Raw genomic sequence first — 26,007 nt, 5'->3', positions numbered from 1 at the left:
GGCACAGCGCAGATAAGAGCTGTCACACTCCCCACGAGTTTGGCACCTGTGTCAGAGGCGGATGGGAACGTCCACGTTCTTCCCACTCTGCCGGCTCTTGTGCACGTTCTGGGCCACCAGCCGGATACCCACGTCAGGACCCAGGCACTGGGAGTGTGGCTGCTGATGGAGCACACCTGGGTCCCCCCGGGGCCCTGCCCTCAGCTGAGGGAGCTGCTCTGCCTTATGTAGGCCCCTGTCTCGGGGCAGTTCACATCTAGGGACGGGCCAGTGTGGGGACCGAAAGTCCAGGCCCCTGGCCTCTCCATTTGGGACATCTCTAAAGGGCTGTCTCAGCTCCTGGAGGGCTGGAAAGGCCTCTGTTGTCACTGCCTGACAGGGGAGCATCTCCCCCTGCCTAATCTGCTTCTCTCAGTCCGTCACGGTTGTTGCCCCTGAGGAGAATCTCCCCAGAATCCGGCCTGCACGCAAACCCTGCCTCGGCCAGTTTCCTGGGGAGCCCTCCTCTCCCACACAGGCTTAGAGTCCAGCTTTCATGCAGTGGTGGGAAAGTAACAGTGTGCCCGCAACTTCCCTAAGTTCTCACCTTCTGCTTCGCACCTGGGGACTTCTGCCCTCTGGACAACTGTCTGGCCTGGAGAAATCGTTCTGTGCACACCAAAGGCCCTCTCTCACTTTCCCCTCCTAGGGGCAAAACAAAGCCTGGATAACATGAAATGCCTTTTCCTGGGGCAAGGAAATCTCAGCGAGGAGAACCCAGGGCCCCCCCCCCTCCCTGCTCCCCCCACCCGGCTCCCAACTCCCACCTCCATTAACCTGCAGAGAGTCCTGTCCCTGTTCTGCCCCATTCTGTCCTGGGCTGCCCCGCCCGCCCTGCTTTGTCATGCTTCCCTTCCCACCCCTGATCCTTGGTCCCACTCTTCCCAGGTCTCAAGACCACCGCAGGTCTTGCTTCTGCCATATGATCCCTGCCCTCGACAGCCACCAAACCCTCACACGCTCTGGCAGTTACAAAAGAGTAAGGAGTCTGCGCTGGGCTGAGTGGCCCAGAAGACCCGAAGCATGAGCTCCTGCAGTCGCCATTCCCCTCTGCCGCTCCCTGGGGCCTGCCCCAAGCCGGGCCCTCCCGTGCACCTCGGTCCTCTGCCCAACGCTCTGGGTGCCAAAAGTCCCCCTACTTGGATGGGTACCAGCCGCTCCATCCTGTCCCTTGGGGTACGGCAACCTGACCCCTGTTCTCCATCAGCTGGGCTCGTTTACTTCCAAATTGTAATCTTGAGCTCTTTTGTTGCTTCCCTCTCTCCAACACGTTCTCTCTCTTTTTTCTTTCCATCCCTTCCATCTTCTGAATAAAGAGGGCCTAACACGCCTGACGAAGACAGGGCATTTTCTCCTCTCACTGCAGACATGGCCAACCCCAACCTTCACCTTGAAGCAAGCCCGGATAAGCTCAGCAGGCCTGTGAGCCGGGGGGGACTGGTTGACAGGGATGGCAGCCGAGATCCGGCTCCCAGCACCGCCTCTGAAGCTGATGCTCAAACCTGCTCTTTTGTCCCTTAGAAGGACTGTCTCCCTGTATGAACACCTTCCAGCTTCTTTCATGTTCCCGGGCTTATCTCCCGCCCATTTGTCCTCACAACATCTGCACTCTCTACGGACGGCACAGTCAGGAAGATGATAGAACCGTTGCCAGATCCAGGCAGGAAACAAAGCTGAAGATGATGCCAAACCACAGGAAAGGGGTTGTTATCTCTTCATAAGAACCGACACGAAATCACTAGTTAGAAAGCAAGGTAGAGCGACGGAGAACATGAATACCGAGAACGGGGACCATGACGATGCGGACAGTCCCAGTGAGTGTGTATTATGCCTGACGTATACAGCTCTGGGGGGGGGGGGTGCACGGGGGTGAGGAATAGGAGGGGGCGGTACCTTCACCATGCAGAGACACCTGAAGACCTTCTCTAGCTCTTTGGGGTCAGAGCGAAGTAAATGCTTTGGAAGTGGACAGAAAGAGTTAGCTCGAAATACTTATTTACTTATTTTCTGACCATGTCTGTATTCTCGAGGCTACCAGGACGCATCAGGTCTTTTGGTTCGTGTCACTCGGGGCAATCTCATGGTTAAGGAGTTCAGAAGCCAGATGATGTGAGTTCAAAAGTTCAAAACGTGGCTCTGCCCCTTATCACCTGGATGCCCTTAGGGAAGTCGCTTTACCTTTGGGTCTCCTTCCCTTCCCTGTAAAACAATGATAATAACCATAGTCACCTTACGGGATACTAATGGTAAAACAGTACCCACCTCCCAGGACTGCTGAAAGATTAAAGGAATTGATAAATGTAAAGGCCTTCTAGTGGCAGACACGTGCTAGGCACGCTGAAAATGTTTACTGGCATCACCCTTACCTGCTGGACTGGCCTAAATTGCCTCCTACATTGCTGGCTGTACCATCATCTAGCGGGGGGCCGTGTGCACCTTCTCTCTTGCCTGGGCAATGTCTGCAGGTCAGGGACATCATTAGACATCCTACAACACACAGGACAGCTCCCAGCCCCACAAGGAATTGTCAACCTAAAATGTCAGGAAGTGCTAAGTTTGAGAAGCCCCGATCGTCTGCAGGAGTCATCAAACTTTTTCTGTGAAGGGCCAGATAATAAATATTTTCGGCTTTGCAGCCATATGGTCCCTGTTGCGTTTGTACTCAACTCTGCCTTCGTAGCAGGAAAGCAGCCATGGACAATATACAACCAAATGAGCACAGCTGGGTTCCAATAAAACTTTATTTACAAAAGCAGGTGGCAGGCCAGCTTTGGCTTGAGGATGACAGTTCGCAGATCCCTGCATTAATGCCTCTTACGCCTTCCCGAAATACCATTTCCATCATCCCATGCCCTGCTCAAAATATATTCTGTGGCTTCCCATTTTTTACTAGGGGAAATCCAGACTCCTTGTTTGAAATTCAAAGCCTTCTGGTCACTGCCCGCCCACCTTTCACACTTTTCCTCTATGCCTGTCCTATCAGATCCACTGCCTATCACTCTATTTCCCAAACAGGCCATGGGCATTTCTGCCCCCTCTCCTCACAATCTGCCGATGTGAACTTGCCTATCATGAAATTCCTCTTATTTGCAGGTTCTTTCCTTCTCATCCGCCCTCCTTCTCAACAGGTGCCTAATGGCAATGGCAGTGGTTGGAAAGATGTTGGCAATTGTCAAAGGTAATGGATTGTCCTAGAGGAAGGCTGTAGCTTTGGGAGTAGAGAGGAACAGCTGGGTTTGAGAGAGATTTCTGAGAAGAACAAAGAGGATCTGGGGGCTAACAGGGTGTGTGTGAAAGAGAGAAAGCAGAAGGTAATTGTGGGAGGTGGGTCATGGAGAATGACCCCCAAGTTTCTCATCTGGGAGACCAAGTGATTGTTGATGCTATTTCTACAATTCTTCACACGAGAATTGTAGGAGTTACAGCAGGGATCAGGGCAGGTGTGGGCTTCATGTTCCATTCTGGACAAGTTAATTTGAGATACTTGTAGGAAATCCATGAGCAAATATTCAGAAGGCAGTTGGAAATGGAGCCTGAAACCAAGGAAAGAGATTCGTGCTAGAGATACAGATTTAGAAAACACAAGCGTACAGATCACGTTTGATTCTCTGGGAGAGGGGCAGATCACCCCGGGAAAACAGGCAGTCTAGTAACAGAAGGGAATCGAGGACCCTGCCAAAACCTCCACGGAGGGGTAGGGATTGCAGAGGGTGCTATTGGGAAAAAAACACAACAACTTTCTTTTCAGATGCTTAAAGGTTTGACCTTTGTCCAGGACACTTTTAATGTGGGGAAAGCTAAAGACCAAGGTCTCACTTGAGGTTATTTGCAAATTAAGAGACATTAAAAAAAAACAACCCTCTTTTCCCTAGGTATAATAACAAAGCAATTTCCAAATTAATTCCTGACTCCTTCAAGAAAACTTGGCTCTGGGTATAAACCTACATTCTATCCAAATCTAAATGTTTTTGAGAGTCTCCAACTGATATTAATTCTACCCTTGGATCTGAAGATCGGAAGCAGCATTTATTCCTTGAAGGGATCTAAGAAATATAATTTTGTTTGCCTCTCTGCACTCTTCAAAGATATTCTGGTATGAAGATCTTGGAAAGTTTTCAGAGTTGCAGTTAATAATTACATGTACCTTCATATGTCTGGTACCACCATCGTGGCTAAACATAGGGGGCGAGAGGAGTAACTCACTGATGAAGGAAAACAAGCTGCAGCCTCATGAGGCAGGGCCCAGATGCGACTCGCTGTTTACACAAACACACACATTCTTTTGTCTGTTCAGAGGAGGCTACAGTGATTGATTTTATGTATAAGGAACATTGGCTGTGATAGTCACTCTTTTGTTAAAACCGTAAGGCTTCGAACAATGGGATGTATGCAATGCCTACAATTATCAAGGTTGACGTTTCACCAACCGAGAAGTCTTAAGCCCTTTCTAGGCTGAAACGCAGGAGTACAAAGAGGTACTGCCCAATTTTGGCTTCGTCTTGGCCTTCCACGGAATCAGATTTGGGAAAATGGATAGGCCGCTGCTGTCCTCGCATAGGGTTGTAAGCGTGACAGGGAAGAACACTGGAGTAAGACCGTTCATTTTTGGTGTTTGGGATTTGTATTACCTTCTGATTGACTCCAGGTTTATGCATTCAATCTACTCTTACTTAGCAACTCTTTATCCAGCTGTCAAAAGCATTAGATCTAATCACTGGCACTTTCTTTACAGAACAGTAAACTCCGCAAGGAGAAATTTTTTCTCCTTTTCAGTGGTGGCAAAAGAGCCAATTAAGCTTCATCCTGCAGAGGTACAATGGCCTCACAGACAAAACATAAACCTAGCAACTCCATTAAACTTTTGCATTCGTATCCCTGGAAAAATGAAATAGGCAAAGATGATGTCAGCCACTCCGGGTCTCCAAGGTTCACTCGCTGTTTCTAAAGCAAGAATAGGTGTGGCCCCTTCCCTCCTGTTTATTTCTTCTCCCTTCCTACAGAGCACAGGGGGAGGAGGAAGAAGAGAAAAGAAGAGAAGGGGTTAGCCAGGACCATGATTTTCACCAGTAATGGACGAATAATGGCTCATTCCAGGAAGACAGGGAAAATGAGCTAAATTAGAAAACATTTCACAATGCCAGGCCTCAGCATCAAGTTGAGCCAAACTCAGTCCGGCACAGCGATTTCCCACCTCCCAACTGTGACTGCTCGTGCTCAAAGCTCCAATTATATCAGCCTGAATGCTTCTCCTAAGACGGCCCCTTCTCTTGTCCGCCTCCCCTGCCCCCATCCACAGCGCCCTGGCTCCAAAAGGCAGTTTTGACTGTCAGTGCCTTTGGGCTTCGTCCCCTCCCTCAGCTTCCTTGAGCCGCCTCTCTCTTCTTCCAGCTTCCTTTATTAAAAATGCTAATGCTACCATTCTCTGCCTGGATTTCCGAAAAATGCAGCATAAAGGAGCTGAGGCTGGAAGGAAACACGAGAGCAGAGATGATCAGAACCAAGGAGTAGCTTTTTATCGGGCTGTCCCTCAGCTGACGCTCCCAGCCCAGAAGGCAGTGAACGCACAGCAGGAGGAGGGAGAAGAAGCTGCAATTTTTTTTTCCTTTTAAAACTAAAAACCCTAAAAAGAGAAAATGCTGTCCTTGTAACTTGGGCAGGGACTCGCAGCTTTTGTTCTCTTTGTCGGAGTGGCAAATTTCGTCTTCTACTTTGGAAGAAGAGAGAGGAAGAGCAAAGGCCCGGAAACCTGGACTACGCCAGGTATCAGAGAAAGATGAGGAGGGGGATGGGCGGGCGAGAATAACCAGAGGGGAAAGCAGGCAAATCAAAAGTGACTGTGAGGATGAGGGGACAAAAAGCAGCAAAAGGGAAGAAGCAAAAAAAAAAGAAAAAGGGAAGAAGAGCCTGGAATGGATATAAATGAACAGGAAGGAAACCGAGGAAGGGCAGAGGACACAGTCGAGGACCAATGCAGAACTGCAGTCGTTAAGGAACCGTGAAAATCCCAAATAGAGAAAACTATCTAGATAATTCCTCGGGGGTCAGTGTCTTGAGGTACCTCCAGAAAGCTCCACCCGATCCAAATTTACAGAAAGCTGACCCTCCCTGCACTGGCCAATACATAAATATCAACATTGCATTTTCAGCCTCGCCTCTTTCTCCTTATCACGTTTCCTACCTATGTCCCCTAAATAACTTCCCTGCCCTTTCCTCTGACATTTATACCACTTAGATATTAACAGATGACGCCACATCCCATTTGCACGTGCTTTAGCCAAATTACACATTGCATGATTGTTCTTTTCATCTCTCCCTGTAAACTACACCCTTCACCGCCATAATTAGTTGTGGTGCTGTTCCCCAGAGCACCTCACTTCTCTGTGCTTCAGGTAATAAAACACCTTCATCATTTCAATCACGCAAAGTGGAGCGCAATAATGGGTGGCTGCCCAAGGCTGGGAAGAGACAGAAGTGTATGTAGTGGAGAGGAAATAATACAGAACTGAGACTCAGGAGACAAGATCTCTAAGCTAACTCCTCCCGCTCATCAGGGGTGTGGCTTGGGCAGGTTGTAAGTTGGGCTGAATTCCTGCCAAAGCCCATATTAACTCGGACAGTCTAAGATCGGGTCTTCATTAACTCTGCAGTAGAGAGACCGTGGAGGCACCTGGACTTTGGGGGCTGGTGGACTTGGGTTCAAACCTCGGCTGTACCGCTGACACGCCTTTCAGATTCCTCTGATTGTTAGTCTCCTCAGAGATAAACTTGAGAAAAGAATGCCCACCTTACTGGGGTCACCGCATGAAGTAAGGAGAGGTTCCCGGACTTGCCGCACTCCCCGTGCCCCAAATGACAAAATAATTTTCACAGCTCTTCCAGGTCCAAAGAAGTATCTACTAGTTTCATTTATTAGGTAGTTAGGTCCAAACAATTTAAGTATTAGTATTATTGACCTCCTAACAATTCAGCGGTCACTTGAAAAAAAAAATACTAAATTCTAAATTTCTAAATTGAAGGTAGAAAGTAGGGTATCTGACAGCTATCCCTGTTTCTGCTCACGGAGCCCCTGTAAGATTGCTGTGGCATACCACATCCCTCCGTGTGTCCTCGGGGAACCAAGGAAGTAAAGCGTAGGTAAAGCCCTCGACAGGCAGAGAGAAGTGACAATCAGATCACTACCTCAGCGTCTAACCTGCACCCACAGGAGTGAACTGAAACAGATCCCCACCAGAATCGTTTGCTTCTCCACACTGTTAAATACCGGTTCTGGGGAGCTGAAAGATAACCGGAGAAGTAACCTCCTGGGTTGAACCCCGCCTTCAAGGAAAAACATATGCTCTGAACGCCGTGAATGAGAGCCACAAAGACAAGCTTAGAGAATGAGAATTCTGCATCCAAACTCATTAAGGACCTGTGGCGGGGCCCCTGCGGCCCCTGGCAAGAAAAGGCAGACTAGATGAGGATCAGAAAGGATCCTTCTCAACTGTCTAGAATGAAATGGCAAAAGAAAACCTTGTCTCTCTTCCTCTTTCCAATAAGATTTAGTATCTCTCCTAAGATGACCTTTCTTGCAAGCTCTATCATCAGGTATTACTTTGGGTGGCAGGTACAGAAAAAGAGAGAGGCAAGAAAAATTTGCTACTTTTGCTTTTTGAAAAAGGCCTACGGTAGATCTCTCAGCCACCTGGTACTATTTGTTCATTAATTCAGCCATTGATTTAATGTTTATTGAACACCTACTGTACGACTGAGAGGTCTAGGCGTCGCAAACACAACAAGGCAGAAACAGAGCCAATAAACAGTCTGTGTCTTCAAGGAGTTTTCCACCACTGTCCAGTCCAGTGGGGAAAGAGACAAGAATGCCAGTATAGCACCGAATTATTCTCCCATTTGCCTACACCCAGGTGCGAGGAAACCCCGGGGAAAAGCCTTTTAAATCTGCTGTGGCAGGAGCTAGGAGCAGAGCAAAAGCAGGAGCGTTCTGAGATGGGTTTTTGGACCAGTTCTTAGGGGTACGTGGGAACAGGGTATTTATTTATCCTTGGACACTCCCCATCCCCACTGCCAAAAACGTCTAGGAGCTCTCCCAGAAAGACTCTCCTTCCGGAGAACCAACTGCTGTAAAGTCTGGCTGCATCTGTCTCACAAGTACACTCTAGGTGGCCTAGCCTAGGTCAGTCGGGACTCTGTCAGCTTGTCACCTTGCTGTGGCGACTCACATTAGCACTCGGGTTATCAGTGGAGCCACTGCTGCACCTATGTACCTCAGTACGCAGGATGCTTCCTTCTCATTCTTCGATTCATCTCAACTTGCCCATTCATTCATTTGTTTATTCATTCATTCATTCATTCCTCGGACTGTACTTACAGCCTCCAACTTTCCTATATTTGAATCTCTTAATCCTGTACTTCCTGCACTTTGTATATTACCTTAGGCCAAGTGTGAAGTTTTGTAATTCTAACGAGATCCCTCACTTCCTCACTTGAGGCTGACCCTCATCCAAGCCTCACCTGGGCGGTAACGTGTGTGTGGCGGGGGTGGGCGTGAGAAGGAAGTGAACAGAATGGGCTCCATTCACTCCAACGCTGTGTTATGTCCACAGAAGTTAGCATCCCCCGGGAGAACTAGGAGACTGGAAAGAATCAGCAGATAAATTGCACCCTCTTCCTGTCTACCCTCCACCCTCACGGACTGATCAGAGGTACACATTTCCACAAGGCCTGCCTATACTACTGTCCTATGTGTCCAAAAACTGACCTCTTGTAAAGCTGTCGCCAGCTTACCAATGTAGCCCCGTCCTGTCTCAGTCATCTCTTCCCCCAACTCTGCTCCTGTGGGATCGTTCCTTCCTAGAAAGTCTTAACATTTAGGTTTTGTTTCTAGACTACTCGGGCTAGGACAGTCTACGTTCTTCAATGTCATCGATCGCAAAATGAGGGGAGATGGTGACAGTACCTTCTTCATAAAGTTGTTGTGAAGACTGAGTTAACGTGAAGTGCTTTGGACAGTGCTCAGCATATAATAAACCCTACATGACTGTTGACTAATATCATTCATCTTTTCTTTTCAGGAACACCTAACACAATCCCGGAGACATGGAAGGTCATCGCTAAATGTTTTTCAAGTGAATGAATCATGAAAGTGCACTGCTTTAGTGGCCCTTGGAAGACAAACGAGTTAACTCGGAAAGGAACACCATGCCAAATACTAAATAAAAATAAGCTGAGTTCTCTTTTGTGGCTAAGGAGACCTAAGCACCAGGAAATGCACTGGGAAAACCATGGAAAGGTTTACACAGAACTTGTACGCGTACCCTTACAGGCAACCAATCACTTATTCATTCAACAAACGTGCACTCAGCGCTTAATACCGAATGCGACAGGAAATGCCACAGAGTTGCAAAGATGAGTAAGACGTGGTCCTGAACTTGAGGAACTTGCAAGGTGGAATAGCAGAGGCAGAGTAGTGAACAGATGATGAGAATTATCAGATCGTTATTTTATGGTGTGAAAACAGTGGCGGAGATAGGTATGGGGAGTCACAGGACCAGAGAAGAACACTGGGTAGCATCAGTTAGGTGTCTCGGAGGGGGTTATCCGGATGCAGACTTCTACGCTAAGTTGGGAATAGCAAGAAAAGTTTGGCAGTGGGCTAGGGAAGGGTTTAAGAAAAGCCACTGCGGGCACAGAACACCCCACAACCAGGCGCCCACATGGTAAGCACGGACACACAGGCTGGACAACAGATTCAGTGTCACTGGAACATAACACTGCAGGCAAGGAGTGACTGCAGTGATAGGGCTGACCTGGCAGCAACCAGGTCGCAAAGAGGCTGGAGGCCACCGCGGGAAACCGCACATTTATTCTGTAGGGCCGTGGGCTCCCCTGGTGAATTTGGGGGCAGGGCGTAAAATGAACAGCTCCTCTGGATAGATCTTTCTGTGGCCGAAGAGGATGGATGTGAGGACAAGTCATGAGGCAGGGAGCCAGGTGAGAAGCCTAGCGTGGTGACCCAGGTGAGGGATAAAGTGCTGGCCTGGGACACGGGTGGGACAGGTGAGACCGTGTGTGTGTGAGGAGATGCTCGCTGCTGGAGGCCACTGGGGCGTCCCTCAGCCTCAGCACAGCCCCCAGAGAGCTGGACTCAGACGTCCCCCCACCACTTAAGAACCCATGATGGAGCTCCACCAGCCGATCTTCCGAAGACAGGGCAGGTTAGCCTCGGCAGAGGCCTCGGACATCAGGGCTGAAATAAGGCCCAGGTTCCTACTGAAAGTGAAGACCTAGGCCTAAGTAAATGTTTCCGTTAAACATTTCATTCACAGTAGCCACTGAACTCTGAAGGGATCAAGAAACTGAAAGTCAGAAACGAAGAGGCAAGTAAGAGGTAAGGCCAGGATAAAAATCCAGGTCTGGGCGGGTAGGGCGGCTCAGTCGGTTGAATGTCCGACTTCGGCTCAGGTCACGATCTCATGGCTCGTGGGTTCGAGGCCCGCGTCGAGCTCCGTGCTGACAGCTCAGTGCCTGGAGCCTGCTTCGGATTCTGTGTCTCCCTCTCTCTCTGTCCCTCCCCTGCTTGCATTCTGTTTCTCTCTCTCTCAAAAATGAATAAACATTAAATTTTTTTTTTTAAATCCAGGTTTGCTGGTTGAAGTGTAGGGACCCCTCCCACACACACACACACACACACACACACACACACACACACACACAGAATTTTAACTTCACTGCAGATTCCCCATAGTCATTACCAACTACATTTTCAGTATCTGGAGCCTCAGAACCACTGCCTCCCTTCCCAGCTCCCAACTCTTCAGCGTCTTAGATTACCAAGTGGAACCTTAACCATGCCCCACATCCCCCATCCCTGGCCCTAGCAAGGTTAATCGCTAAATTGGCTGAAACTGAAAGAATGGGGAGAGGTTTTGTGATAGCATCACCGGCCCTGTCCCTGGGCTTCAGTTCAAAGGAATCGCGGTTCAGGGCCAGAGGAGAGAAGAACAGACTTAATGCACTTGTAGGCTCTGCTCTCTCCCTCTGCAATCCTCTGGTGCACAAGGGCACAGCAGGGGTTGCTGGGAAACAGGAGTCTTCCTCTGGTGCACAAGGGCACAGCAGGGGTTGCTGGGAAACGGAGCCTTTGATGATGTGTTCTCCCTGCTGTGGAGACTAATGACTTCAAAGAGGGCATCCTGCCACGCTAGGGGCTTGCGTGGAAAATCTGACTGCGGTGTAATTAGGAAGAAGGCTTGAGTTTAGGCTTGTACGTCCAACAGCACCCTCCTCTGCCTGTTAGGAAACAATTTGGCGAAGGGAGAGACGAAGCTTTTGAAGAGCAGGGGTGTTTCTTCAGGATGACTGCTTTGATGCTGACAGAGAGGAAAAAAAGTTAAAACCAAACCAACCGACCAAACAACAACAACAACAACAACAACAACAACATCAACAACAACAACAACCCCAGCCTGGGCAGGAACTGCTGGTCAATGGTCAAAATTGAGAGATTTTAAATAACAGAAGCAAGTCCTCCCTCCTGAAAACCATCCGCCTGGCAGGTATTATGATGCCTGATGCTAACTCCCATGCATTAGATACTCTCACTTTCCACGATTCTCATTTACCTACCTTATGAGGTGGGTGTTATTATTATTATCCCCATTCACAGGAGAGGAAGTTACGGCACAGAGAGCTTAAGTAATCTGCTCGAGGGAAGTGGGTAGAGCCAGTAAGTGGTAGAACCAGGATTTGGACTCAAGGGGGATGCTTGTACAGTCCTAACCAATATGCTGTACGAACTCAGTTCTTCACTTATTTAAGTTCCTAATGGACTGGACCTTACAGGACTACCGTGAAGATTGAATAGGGTGTTTGGCACAGAGGAAGTCCTCCGTGGAAGTGATGTGCTGTGAGTGGTATCACGACCTTCCATCCTTCCTGCCCCTGACATAAATGACTTCCCTGATAGTCTATTTCTCATAATGCTTGAAACCTCACCAATTATTCGATTTTTATTGAGCACATATTCTATGCCTGACAGTATGTGCTTGAGAATGAGACTCAAAATTACACTCTTGCTCCAAAGGTCTTATGGTCTACAAGGAGTCAAGACCAGTATAGGAATAGAAATACCAAGGCATAATGTAGCAACTGCCACAAGGTCTGAGGCAGCCCAAAGGAGGAAGAGATGAATTCCAACTGGTGAAGGAGGGAAGACTTTATGGAGGAGCAGGTATTTGGGCAGGACCTTGGCAAATGGATAGAATTAACTGAGAGGATAAGGGGGGAGTACTTGGAAGGGAAGACATGTCCTGAGGAAAAGTGGGGAGGGGGTGAAGTAAAAAGTAAGTATGGTCAGGAAGCAAGCAGTTCAATCAGGCTGGAAACAAGTGCTGGGCCTTGGGTGCTGGGAGGGCCTTACCCTGAGAGGCCACATGGTGGCCATACTTGTCCTCATCCATCACACTGAGAGCCTAGACACAGGGTCAGACTGCTGGGGACATTCCATCTCCTGCCATTGGTACAGTGTGCCCTTGAGCACATTATTGGACCCTCTATGTCATGGCTTCCTCTTCTGCACAATGTGAAGAGGGAACGATAGGAACATTCTCAGAGCATTTACAAATAATGCCTTCATGTAGAAAGCACCCTGTGAGTATTACCCATTATTATTTACAGGAGGTAAGAGATAATAGTGTGTTAGGATGTGACAATGCAGTGAAATTCGAGGCATTGTTCATGCCCTGGTGAAGTTTAAATTCTAGTGGTAGGTTATTCTAAACCCAACTTGCCAAACTGATGTTAAGATCACATCATTTGGTGGCAGGTCAAAGAACATAAATGAGGCCATGCCAGTGCAAAACTCAATGCCATCACTTATTGAGAGCTTCCATATTTTATTTAGCATTATTGAGTACAACATATTTATGTTTTCCTCATAAACCTTATAACAATCTATGAAGTCGATACTTACTATCCTTATTTTTACTGATGAAGTTGAGACTCAAAACTGTTACAAATTCAGCCCCAAATGCAGTGCTTTTAAATAAAAGAAATGAGATTTGAGCCCAAATGTGTCTGAGTCCAACTCTATGCTCTTCCCATTATGCTCTGCTGCCTCCCTTACAGTTGAAAATGTAAGCGGGTGAACACTAATCCTCTTGGAAGTGAGGAACCCACAGCCTCCCTGCACGGATGAAATGGTTTTATCAAGGCTATTAAGTGAAGTTTAGTTAATGATACCCAAGCCTATCCCTGGAAGGAGAAACCTCTGAGCATATTCCAGACAACCTTTCTGCTAGGCCAAGTAGCTTGGGGAAGATGGATGGATGGCTCAAACATGAAGATACCACTCCTGACCTATTGGGCAAGAGCTCTGAAATCTTTGTGAAAAACAAGGACCTGAGTAGGTGTTTTATTTTCCCTCGATGGTGCTGGTAAATGAGTAAATGTGATCCATACAGGCTCTGCCATGTCCCCTGCTATAGTAATGGGCCATCTTGACTTGAACACATGGCCGTGGTTCCACACTGGCCACAGCACAGAGCTAGTCAGTAGCAGATGCCTGCCCCTGACAGACAGTTACCAGCCTGGGGCCCCCAGGATGTGTCTGAGTGCTTTTTCAAACCTGGATTGGGCAAGAAGCCAATGACATTTACTGTGTTTATTAGGTCTCCAGTAAGGTCCCTCTAGTGACTTGTGGCTTTCCCTGGGACTCTACATCATTTTGAAAGAGATGCTTAACTACAGACCACACACTTGCCATTGTTTTAATCCAGACGTCAACTCATGGATCCCCTGCCCCTAGAGCCCCAAGGCTGAACTGCGGCTTCTCTCTGGCTTTCATTTCATTTCGAGACTCTAGCTCTTGAGGGATTAGACGCAAGAAAATTCTCTCTAGGGACCAAGATTCTTTTTCTTTTCTTTTTATTTTTTTGGCTTATGAGACTCTCAATATTGCTGCAATATTCAAGAGGTTCACCTATAGAATGGTGACAATAGTAGTTACTTCATAGCATTGACATGAGAACCACATGTGTTGGTACAAGAAAAATATGGAGAGGAGTGGCTGGTGCATCGCAAGGACTATGGAAGTGTCAGCTATTATTATTACTAATATTAATATCAATTCTATTACTATAGCACTTGAAGGGCAGAGTGTGGGGGGAGTACTATAACACCAGGCATGCAAAGTATTATGGCTCCCTGGCACTGATGTTAATTCTACTCCACATGGGCTGCTTTCAGTGTAGACTGTGTTCCCATTTATGACCATCCCACAATGGCAAGACCTCACTCCATTTAAAGTCACCCTTCTCCTGTGGCTACAAACGAAGGAATCCCTGTTGTACGTCAGGATGGGAGGAAGTCCGTGTTGAGAACTGTGGTCTGGGCAGCCGATGGGATCATCCACCTCCCGGACTAACTAGGCTAGTGCTGCACTGGGGCTCTGAGCAGCTGTCCAAGGTCCTGCACAACTGAAATTTGGGGCCCTCTACATCTGAGGGTCTTGGATCCAAAGGGCAACCTTGACTGGAAAGCCTGATTTTGGCTGTATCTCCTCAAGCAAATAATGCTACTCTTGGTGTGGAAAACCTTGTGGAATGGTTAATAAGCTTGATGGAAAGGAGCCTATAAGGAGGAAAAAGATTATCCCAATTGTTAAGCTACATCATGGTTTAATAAGAGCCTAGATGTTGGCATCAGACAGTTCTGTTCACCACTCTGTGATTCTGGTCATCATACTATTGAGTCTCAAATAATACTAGGCACCGTTTGCATTATACATACATGTGTGTGTGTGTGTGTGTGTGTGTGTGTGTGTGTGTGTAAAACAAAGCAAGACCTATAACAATATGATGCAATTTTTGTTAAAAAAATATACCTAAACAAACAAAAGGTCACAATGAGTTCCCTCCAGGGAATGGTACTTCAGGTGATTTGGATTTTCTTCTTTACTGTTGTGTGTGTGTGTGTGTGTGTTTTCCCTAATTTTTCTACCAGTTACATGCATCCCTTTTATAAAAAGAAAAGGCAAAAAACAAATACGTAGAGACAAAATGTTTGCTCTCCAGTTTCTGAAATTACATGAAGTTAAAATTTCAAAAAGATCATTACAGGATGAACGTCTGAATAAGAATCCAAAAATACTTCTCTAGGAAGAATAAACCTTACGATTATTTTTACTAAAATTGTTTTCACAGAAATTGTAGGTGGAATAACCACTGCTAACTACTCACCTCTTAACCAGTTTGTAGGATTTTTATCAAGATTAGTGATATTAAAAAACAAACACTGAGTCCAGCATTATCACAGCTACTAATCAGCATTATGCGAGGGCTCAACGTCTTCAGTGACATTGAAGTTGTACTGCATTAAACACTGTGCTGAATATGAGGATCACTGCTTGGGGTTCATCCAGCCCTTTGCTATCCAGACCTACAGAAATGTTTTATTAGAGTTTGACCACAATGCTAGACCCTGAACCACTTTCTCCTTTCCTCTAAAATCAGGTTAAAATGGAAGGTTTAGCCATTAAGAGTAACTTCCTCATGGGGGCGCCTGGGTGGCTCGGTTGAGCATCTGACTCTTGATTTCAGCTCAGGTCATGAATCCAGGGTCATGGGATCAAGCCCTGTGTCGGGCTGCATGATGCGCACGGAGCCTGCCTGAGACTCTCACTCTCTCCCTCTGCCCCTCTCCCCTATGCCGCGCTCTCTGATTAAAAAAATAATAATAATAACTTTCTCGTGGAAAAAGTCCTGACAATAGTAATGTACCACAAAGATACTTTGAAAGCTTCCTTCCTTATCTTTTTCCTCCAAATTCTGTGATTATAAGAGTAATACATGCTTATTGTTAAATTATGAAAGAGAACAAAAATATATACAGAATCGAGGGGGGGGGCAGTGGGAAGCAAAACTTTTGATGCATAGCAAAAGAAATTGGGAGGAAATGTGCCAAAATGGTAATGGTAGTTTTCTCTGAGCATGGGATAATGAGTGGATTTTTTTTTCTATTTATTTTAGAGGGGAAAAAAAAGATATATAGCCAAGACCTCCAAAGCCAGGGAAAATGACAGCACTCTCAAACCTAGTATTCTTAGACCAAAACCCAAGGAAGCTGAAGGTCCAGCGAGCATTCCTAGTGGAGAATAGCCATGCATTCAGTGGAATATATAAATTCAGGACACTATCTGGAAAGCATGGGCAAGACATAAAACATTCATTTCTATAAAATTGAAACAATTTATCTTCCATTCTTGAGCAGATGGGAGGGTAAATTGAGGTTGATTTTTTTTTCACCCTGGTGGTCATGTTGGAGGAAATATGAGTGTTCCCGCCTCCGGCACTGTTTAAAATAAGTCTCTTGGTGCCGTGACTGGACTAGTCAGAGAGAACACTGTGATAGCTACACCCTCCTCCAGGGGGTTGGCAGTATAGCAGGGGGCGACTGCAGACGCTCGTCACTCAGGGAAGGGTGGCACAGTGAGGCCCCTCTGTCCCAGGGGGAGGAGGGTTTGGAGAAGCTGGTGGAGAGCACAGAACGTCCACCTCTCATCTACAGCTGGTAACTGACCTTCAGGGTGTTCTATGCGATTCACATTGCACTCCCTTTGAAACCTGTATTTACCTGACTGACTGAGCTCCAATACCCACCCATCACTGTCAAGCGTGGCCACCGGCTCTGTAACCTTAAGCAAGTTTCTCCACCTCTCTGGCTCTCTATTTCCCAATCAGTAAAATTCAAGGATCCTTTAGGATGCATTCAGCCACAGTCTACAAATCCGTTACTTGCATTGCAGGGGGTGGGTACAGTGGCAAGAGGGTGCCCTCCCAAGGGGTCTGGAGACTCCATTTCCAGCTCAAGAAGGGTTCTTAAGTCTTAAGACTTAAGCATTAAGAAATGTTTCTGGCTGTGCTTCAGAAGCATTTGGGGAAACTTTTTGTAGGTACAGATTCTGGATTCTCTCCCAGACCTGTGAAATGAAAATCTCTAGGGGCAGAAATCAGAAATCCGTATTTTAAATAAGCTGCCCAGATGCACTGGGGAGTCAATTACTAATGACGTATTTTGCTTCTGTATCATCCTAAGTAACCAAGAAGGTTACCGTTGCCTCTAAGAGGGGAGCAAAGGGCACCACCTAAAATGACCACAGCCAGGCTCAGCGCAGCTCATTAAGCGCCTCTGTGCAAATTAGAAAAAGGTGCCCATCTGGACAAACATCGCCTTTGTCTCAGGGTTTGCTTGCCTTGGTGAACACGGGCTAGGTTTCAGGCTTCGGTTGCTCTCCTAGCCAGATGTCTATCTGCAACGTACAAGGTCTAGCACTGTACTCAGCGGACTGACCGCACGCTTTTTGTGAAAATGGGTCAACTCATACATGTTTTCACTTGAGAAAATCCCCAAGAACGAGGTGCAGTTTCCCAAGCCGAGTGGGGGAACCGATCCCATTACACCTGACTGAGGGGGTCCTGGCGGGTGGAGATCTGCGTTCAATTGCTCAGTTCCCGCCTGCTTGTCCAGGGAAGGGTTGGTTCTCCTTCCACGGACAATATTTCAGCTGGAATCAGGTTACAGCGAGGCTTCTAAAGAGAGAGGAAACTAGGAGCTTTAGATTGAATTCTACGAGCTAAGATGAAGATCTGTTTGACATTGAAATGGGTGGGAGAAAGGACAGCCACGTTTCCATCGACTCCTGGGGGAAGTAGGGGAGACAGAAGCAAAGAAAAAAGGAGGGAAGAAAAGAAGAATGAGAAATAAGGGTCCAAACACCGGGAACCCTTGTTAGGAATATGTGAATAAGTTAGGTACAATTAGAAAGAGTCACATACAACACACACACAGAGAAACAGAGAAAAGGAGAACAAAAGAGAGCTAATGGGGAGATAATCCCATTTGTGCATGGCATGGCAGTGACAGGAGCTGGCACAGACCGTGCAGTCGGGAGGGCGGGGCGGGGGGGGGGGGAGCGCACCCAGAGATACAAAGAGCAGTACCAGGCTGGCTTGCAAATCTTGTCTGAGGGGGTGGGGGAAGGTGAATGGGGCATCGGTGACACAGAAATCAGTGACACGTGGGTGGGGAAATAAAAGCCAGACAGTGAACTAGAAATGGACAAAGGGAAGTCAGGAAATGTTGTATGTCACCCAGGACTGTCTGACTGTCTGAGTCACTTCTGAAGAGACTTTGGGCAGGTCAACGTAGGCCAAACACCGCCCAAGACCGGGACTTGGGATCAGAGATGCACGCCGGCATCCCAGATGCTGCCGTCCAATGGGCGAGCAGTGGCCCTCTGTCAGACAGCTGTGAGGACGTCTTTGCTCAGTTCTAGGTGGTCAGGAGGTGAGAGTGGGTTTGGGATCATTTTGAGTAATCGGGGGAGCCTGGTCTCTGCTCGATACCTAGAACCCAGAGGCAGAGGCATCCTTTCCACTGAGCTCTGGTCATTGTACTGAGAGTTGTCTCCAGACAAATGTTACCAATGGCATCATTTGGGCAGCCCCCCTCCCATTTACTGCCATCAAGGATGTATTTTGAGCCAGAAAGAGGGACTGAAGCTAACCATGACCGACACCGTCCTCATTCTTGGCTTGAAAAGGAAACTGGATTCTACAGGGTGGGACATTTGCTCCTTATATGGATTTAGAATCCCCAGGCAGTCACTCTTGGGAGGGTGCAGCAGGCAGACGTGGTAGAAATAGAAGGAGAGAACAGTAAGCACCTGGCACAATGGAAAGGCCAGATTAAGGCAGCGTGGGCTGTTTGAGAGAGAGAGCGTGTGTGTGCATGTGCACGCACACATGTGTTCTTATCTGGGGATGCCATGGTGAACGTGTTGCCTCTTGAGCAGCCAGTGAAAGAAGGTTCTGATGAGCAGGGCCATTCCTGACAATGGCTTCTACAGCCTGAGAGAAACACCTGTTCGTTTCCTACTGCCGGCTCTTCCCCTCTCATGAATTATCACCCGATCACAACCCTTCAGCATTGAAATCTAGTGATATGTGATGGTTCTTTAGTGGGAAATCTCCTTGGTGTTGCCCTCTGTATCTGAGATGCCAGAATAAGAAGTCAGGCTATTATTTACAGGGAATCTTCAAATGCATGAATTTTATCTAATGTGGTGTCCTGAAAAATGTATCTAGAAGCCCTTGGGCACACTTTTGATTTAACAACAACAAAAAACTATTGATAGCCTTTCTTAATAATCTCCAAAGTAGCTAAATAAATTTGTTTTTTTTTCCCCTCCTCTAATGTGTTCATGTAAATCAATCTCTCTTGCCTCCTCCAGCCTCATTTATTGGTTTCATTTCTTGTCTGTGAAAATTTTCCATTTGTCCTTGTTGTCCTAGCAAACAAATACTAAATACATACTCTAATAGTCTCTGGCTGTATCTATAAAGCCACAGGGATAGGAGGCTGAGGGTTTTTTAGTGAATTCATACAGGTTAGACAGAAGACATGGTAAAGCCTCATGCTGGGGGTAAGACCCTTTCATCCTGGGTCCTCTGCTGGACAACCTGTCACCGGGATGCGTGGCAGGAAATGATTGATTTTTGTTGCCAACCTCGAAGACCAAAAATGTAACCTCAAACATCCCATGTTCTTTTAATAACTCATTAGAAATCTGTCATCCATGACTTCGTTTATATCTTTTTGAAGCTATTTTTACTTCTATTGAACAGGAGCCTCTTGTGTAATGAGTTCAACAATTTTACAACTTGTGACCTGATCCTGTCACCTGGGTGCACTACGGTGACTAGATTCACCACCCGGATCCACTCACACATTTCTCAACCTGCCTCACTTCTCCTCGGGCATTTTCGGTAGAACCAGAGTCACCAAAAAATGGTTGTTGGCAACCCCTTTGACTCACGTGCCTTATATATATATGGGGCCCCCTATTCTGTCCTTCGTTGCTGTTTGATCTTGACAACTTTATCTACAGACTAATTTTAGGACTATGTTCTACGTGCAGAATCCAGATAAATACACATTTAGATAGTCTCAAGAGGATATGTGTGGGTTTGTTCTGTTTTGTGTGCGCGTGCATGTGCGTGTGTGTGTTGTTTTGTTTTCTTTTTAGGGTTATTTTAATTTATTTTGAAGGACCCAGAATGATAATGTATAATGAGGGAATATCCCACCAAATATACAGACACCTTGGAATTTCTCCCTCCTGCTAACAATTTTAAGGGCACGTATACGGAAGTTTCGTGTCCCAAACCTTAGAAAGCAAGAGCTCTTCAAGAACGAATCTTTCCTTACTGTATCAGCCTCTTCTCCTGTCTCTGTTAACTGCATTCTTAAGCTACCCTGGGCTATTTATTTGCTACTCCTGGAAAAGCCATGCTTCTTGTATCTCCACGCCTTGGCATATGCTGTTTCCTTTGCTCGGAATTACCTGTGTTAGCTGCTAAATTGAACAGCTCAAAATCTAACTTCTCCACGAAATCCTATTCTCAGTTCTCAGGTGTCACATAAGTCACCCCTTAAACTGTAATCACATTGACCTTTGCTCACACCTTTATTTTAATAGGTCTTAGAATTGAATGTAATTTTTTCATTATGTGCCCATTATCTATCTAGACTATTAGTTCTTCCAGAGCAGAGACCACATCTTCTTATAATTAGCAATCTAGCTCATCCTGGTACAATAGGTAATGGAGGGGATATTTGTTGAAACCATGAATGATGGTGCACAGTAGTGAGAGGATTTCTATAAACTAATCCGCTCACTCACCCACATGCACATGCGCACGCCACACATTCACACACCACGCACATACATTCACCACACACACGTGCACGTAGGTGCACGCGCAGACACACATGGGTCTAGGTAAACCAAAGCACAAGGCAGAGGCTGGGTGAAGTTATAGGTGTTAACTTCTCTGCCTCACCAAATCATCCATTTGTAATTTTCTGCATTTGTGTCCTTAATCCATTTTGTTCCTTGTCTGAAATAACGGATGCTTATTGCTACTTTTTCCCTTATACATTAGCCTAGATTTTTCACAAGGGAATTCATTTTAAAGATTACCGGCCTGGGATTTGCTTGTTCTACTTCAAAAGAACGTTCAGCCATTTTTATATACGCAATACAAGGATCCTAGGTGAAAAACATAAATACCCACACACGCTGCTCATCTCCACCTTCCGGAACATTAAATATTCAGGAAAATGAGGCCCACCATCGATTTTTCCATAATACCCCAATACGTATCATTAGTTGGCAATCTGTCAGGCAGGTTTCAACTCAAGTGACAGACTTCACGTTCAAATCAATTTCGATTAATTTTGCAAGAATCATTCAGAGAAACGTGGCATCAGAGCCCTGATTTAAATCAAGATGTATGGCATCCTCCACTTTTCATTTATCTTGTCATTTTACGAGGAAAATGCAGTCATTTGTCTGGCACTTTTTTATATACATATAAACCCATGCTGCTTATCACTCCTGGCTCCATTATCCCCAAGACAGTCACTTTTTTCCCTCCTAACAGTTGCTCCATTATTTTATTAGTGTCCAAAACGAGACCTCGCAGACAGTGATGATCAGAGAATAATGGAAATTAGAGATGGAAATGACAGATTAGGTCTCCTTGTCTGTTTCCTGGGGCTAATGTTCCTGTCAGTCTGCGACTCGATGCTTTAGCCTGTCTTATTTTAAATGACACCAACGTGGGGCCTCCACCAAGTCCCTGGAGGCTCTCGTCTACATCCTAAGACTGCCTCTACACGCAGCCAGAGGGAACGACAAACCCTGTGCAATTACCAAGTAAGGCCAGGCCCGTCCTCGCATGATCTGTCTGCAAGGCGAGGGATGTGGAGGCTTGAGCGATTAGCCACCAAATCCAATCACTGCAGAGGGCCAGCCTGGATCATTCAGGGCAAAAAGCAAAATGATATTTTGTCGTTGTTTTCTTCAGCAGCAAGTTTGCAGGCTAAGAGATAGAGAGCTGGTTATCCATCACCCTTTACAACATTTTACTCAGTAAGAATCCTAGCCAACCGAGATGCTCAGCCACCACAGAAGCTAATATCCTGGCTCCCCATCCACTATGCAAACGTGTCAGGGGTCAGAGAGTGAGGGGACTAAGGGGACTTTAAACAGCGAGTGGCACTCCTTTATTCATACGCCGCTTGACATCTATCAGCCAAGCCTTCTGCCCTCCCCACCCATCTTTCAACAAGACGCCACCTCATGTGCATTTACCCTTCTACTAACACCTTCCTCCAAATCGTGGGGGGCAGCCTCTCCGATGCGATCTCAGGTTCAGTGGAAACAGAGCAATCCTTCATTTTCACTAACAGAAAAATTTCATGGCATTTTGACTTCCTCAAGTTTTCTGACCTGTGACTCAGATTTCCTTTCCCTAACTTCATTCCCTCTTGTCCTTATTCCTCAACCTCAACCCGTTCCAGAACATTTGCCCTCTTCTAACGTCGATGGGCATCTATCACGCCTTGACTTAGTCATCAGCTGGCCAGTTCTCTGAGTTGAGTTCTTCTACCCTTCGTCATAAATCACTCCCTTGGGCTCTTCAATCATTTTTATTGCTCTTCTCCAAACTCTCACCCATTTGTCTCCATATTTATTGCTTTGAGAGTCCAGAACTACATTCAATATTCTAGGCTTGGTCTCTTCAGAATCACACAGAAGGGGCTGATCATCAACCCCGGGGATAGGAGTCCTCCATGCAATGTGCGAAATGATGGTGGTTCCTTTTTCCACCTTGTCAGGCTGCAAACACATTTCTAATCTGCAGAAAAGCAATCACTCTCAGATGGCTTTTGCCCTGATCTCTTTCTAGTTTTCCCTGTTCCATCGACTGCTATTATTAGTTAGTGTTTATTGACCCCTTTCTCTATCCACTCTGCTCCATGGGGGAGCCACCACAGAAAGCAAGCTCTCAGCACCCAAGACAAAGTAGAAAGTTGCTTCTAAAAAGCAAGAGAAGACGCACAGTGGTGACGGTTGCACAACAATGCGAATGTCCTTAATGCCGCTGAATGGTACACTTAAAAATGATGAAAATGGTAAGTTTTATGAGATGTGTATTTCATCACAATAATTTTTTTAATGTAAAAAAAATAAAAGAAAAATCCAAGACACGATAACTTCTATCCCAGTCATGTGTGCTTGGGGGAAAGCAAAGGTCTCCGAAAGAAATGGTTACTGGGGATCCGGGCAAGATACCCTTACTTGGTCCCGAGCATTCCCACATTTCCCCCTTGCTGACAGTGGTGGGGAAAACGAATGTCTCCTCATGTCAGTCTCACAAAGCCCCTTGAGCTCTGGGAGAGCTCCACGGGAGTCTGTGTGGCTTCGTGTGTCTCCAACAAAATCAACAGCTAAGTTCTGCCTGTGGAATCCTGGTGGCTGGCGGTAGAATGCAAAGGAGGAGAGGGACAGCTTGATTTTCAGATCCCAGCTGGAGGCTGTGGGGCTGCGAGTCAGAGGCATCATCTCTGAACTCGTAAATGGAGAAAAAGATGACACGGACGTCACTGGAATGGTATAAATATGGAAATGCATGGTGACATTTTTACCCATTCGCTATTCAGAACATAACCACCCCTTAGCTCCGTTCCTCTACACGCAATTGTTCCGCGTCCTGTCTGCATGAAGAAGGGTGACATCTGGGAACCGGCTCATCTGCCATCCCCTCACTTACCCCTGGTTTGTGCCCCATTCATTCCGAATGCAAAGATGCTTGTGTACTGGATCCTTCATGTAACCTTCGTAGCAAAGGCATTCCCCTTAGAAGCAGGGTAGGAAGAAGGAAAAGAAACATGAAGGAATTGATTAACATGTCTGTTTGAGAAAATGAACGTGAAATGATCAGATTAAACTCAGACTCTAATAATGGTGTGGAAGAAACAATAAATCCCATTATGTCACACATCCCCGTCTCTACTGCCCACGGAATGAACACACCCCCAATCTCTCCATTTTCCACTACGTGCTAATTTTCTCTAGTGGAGGAATCTAACATTTGCAAAGAGCCTACTATATGTGCTCGGTAAACACAAAAACGAGAACTCTAAGCAAAAGAACTTTTTCAACCGTGTTTTCTCAGCGCCAAGTCTACTGCAAGGTGCATATTAGGTGATCAATAAGTATTTAAAGAGCACATAAGCGATGTATTTCATCAAATATTTCTAAGAAACTTGAAAAGTAGGTATTATTAGCTCTGCTATGCTGATAGGGGAAACTGAAGCTCAGAAAAATTGAGGGATCTGGAGACAGCTTATAAATGGCAGAGTTCATATTTGAGCTTATGACGGTCCATCTCTGGACCTTTATTCGCACCATGCCAGGCCATTAGCCCATAGAACAATGACATACTTAGAGGAGGTCACTTATACTTCTTATGGTTTTCTAGGAACTCTGGGTTTTCGTTTTTAAATGAAAATGGCTAATTATTTTGGAGCTTTTAAACAGAAGAACCATCCACAATTCTATATTTGTTTAGAACATTACTATGCTTCCTTACCATTAGTTACTCCATTAATATACCAAGCGGTCCACAACCCCTTTGGAACTGTATGCAACACCGTGTGTGTGTGTGTGTGTGTGTGTGTGTGTGTGTGTGTGCGCGCGCGCGCACATCTCCTCACAGCAGGATTCCATAACATTCTTCTGATTTACAAGCAAAATCAAGACCCCCAAGGATTAAGAATCATTGCTCCACTTAGTACTGATCTTGGAAACATTTGCTGCTGTGCCCTTATATTAGTAATCCTTAAGCAATGCTGTGTATCCCTAAACTGCTGAGACCGGAGCCAGTGCGGCACTCATGTGAACTCTGTCACTGGCTGGTTAGTTCATAGGTAGTAGAAGGACAGGGTATGACTTCCCACCATTTGTAAATAGTAAAAGTGGCATGCCTTGAAGAGACAAGGGACATAAGGTTTCCTCATCTTTCTAGGAAGAGACTCTAAAAAGGGATATACATAGCTTGGAGTATGATTTTCTGCTTTCCAAGATAAAAAAACAATAAAAATGAAGCGAGGGGTCCCCACCGTCCTAGAGCGAAGGGACTGGGGAGGTTCTAAAGGAAGGAGTTTTTTGTTGTTGTTGTTGTTAGGATCTACGGTTAATCTTTCTTTTCCAGATGGGCCTATAAGCTACTGACCATCAGGGCCCCACTACCAGGTAACACCCATTTTCTTCCCCCACACCTGTTTAGCTCAAGGTGCTGAGGAGTGGATTGACAATTAGTTCACTTCTTAGTTTAGGGGGTGTCCACACAGAGTATGAGGTTAGTACTTTGTCTCCTGTATGGGAAACTCAGGCTTCCACGTGGGCTAGAATCACAATAGGCTCAAATTTACTGGCTTCAGTAGTGCTGAGCTATGTCCAAGAATGGTCAGGGAGCTAGGAGTGGAACATAGGAAAACAAAGCTAGAAATCAGGGAAATGATAATAAAGCTTTCAGATGAATGATATTTCTCCAGGAGAGAGGAAGATAAAGAAGGCAAGTACCAGAGGATCATCAAAGAAGAAAATTACTAAGGGGTCAGCCTTCCTATCTTACCAATTCCAAAGAAAGCATGGACTTTAGACTATAAGCCACACAAGGGCAGGAACAAAGTTAGGTTTTTTGTTGCTGTTGTTTTGTTTTGTTTATTTGCATAAACAGGGATTTTATAAACTGTGCAAAATGGAAAATTGATTAAATCATTTCAAATTTTGCTCTGAATTTACAGACAACACGACCACCACCAACTCTCAAGATGCAGAGATAAAAGGCAACTAGTGGGTCTAGTTCACAGACAGGCTTCTCCCTTCAGGAGATCATTTCCCAGCTGTCCCTGTGGACATCAGGCGTGGGTAGGACGTTGAAAAACAGGAAGTAACCTCATGAGGCTGCTGAGCCCATCACTCCGACTCTTAGAAGGGTCTTGGCTGGAGGCCATGCCCTAGACTTAAGGATTGACCAAAAAGGGAGTCCTTCCACG

The 26,007-nt window shown here is 46.2% G+C and overlaps 1 protein-coding gene across 8 annotated transcripts in view; it reads right to left on the bottom strand.

Annotated features, from left to right (window-relative positions):
• The window catches only part of ASTN1 (astrotactin 1), a 300,145-nt gene that overhangs the window by 115,540 nt on the left and 158,598 nt on the right, over nucleotides 1–26,007 (bottom strand). For all 8 annotated transcript variants that reach the window (XM_027074277.2, XM_053209407.1, XM_053209406.1 and 5 more), the window contains exon 8: nucleotides 23,718–23,802. In XM_027074277.2, the coding sequence (XP_026930078.1) occupies nucleotides 23,718–23,802 (85 nt within the window). The remainder of the gene's footprint in view (nucleotides 1–23,717; nucleotides 23,803–26,007) is intronic.

This window comes from Acinonyx jubatus, chromosome E4 (assembly GCF_027475565.1).
Source record: "Acinonyx jubatus isolate Ajub_Pintada_27869175 chromosome E4, VMU_Ajub_asm_v1.0, whole genome shotgun sequence".
NCBI lineage: Eukaryota > Metazoa > Chordata > Mammalia > Carnivora > Felidae > Acinonyx > Acinonyx jubatus.
The sequence above is the reverse complement of the archived record's forward strand: the minus strand, read 5'-3'. Positions and strand labels throughout refer to the sequence as shown.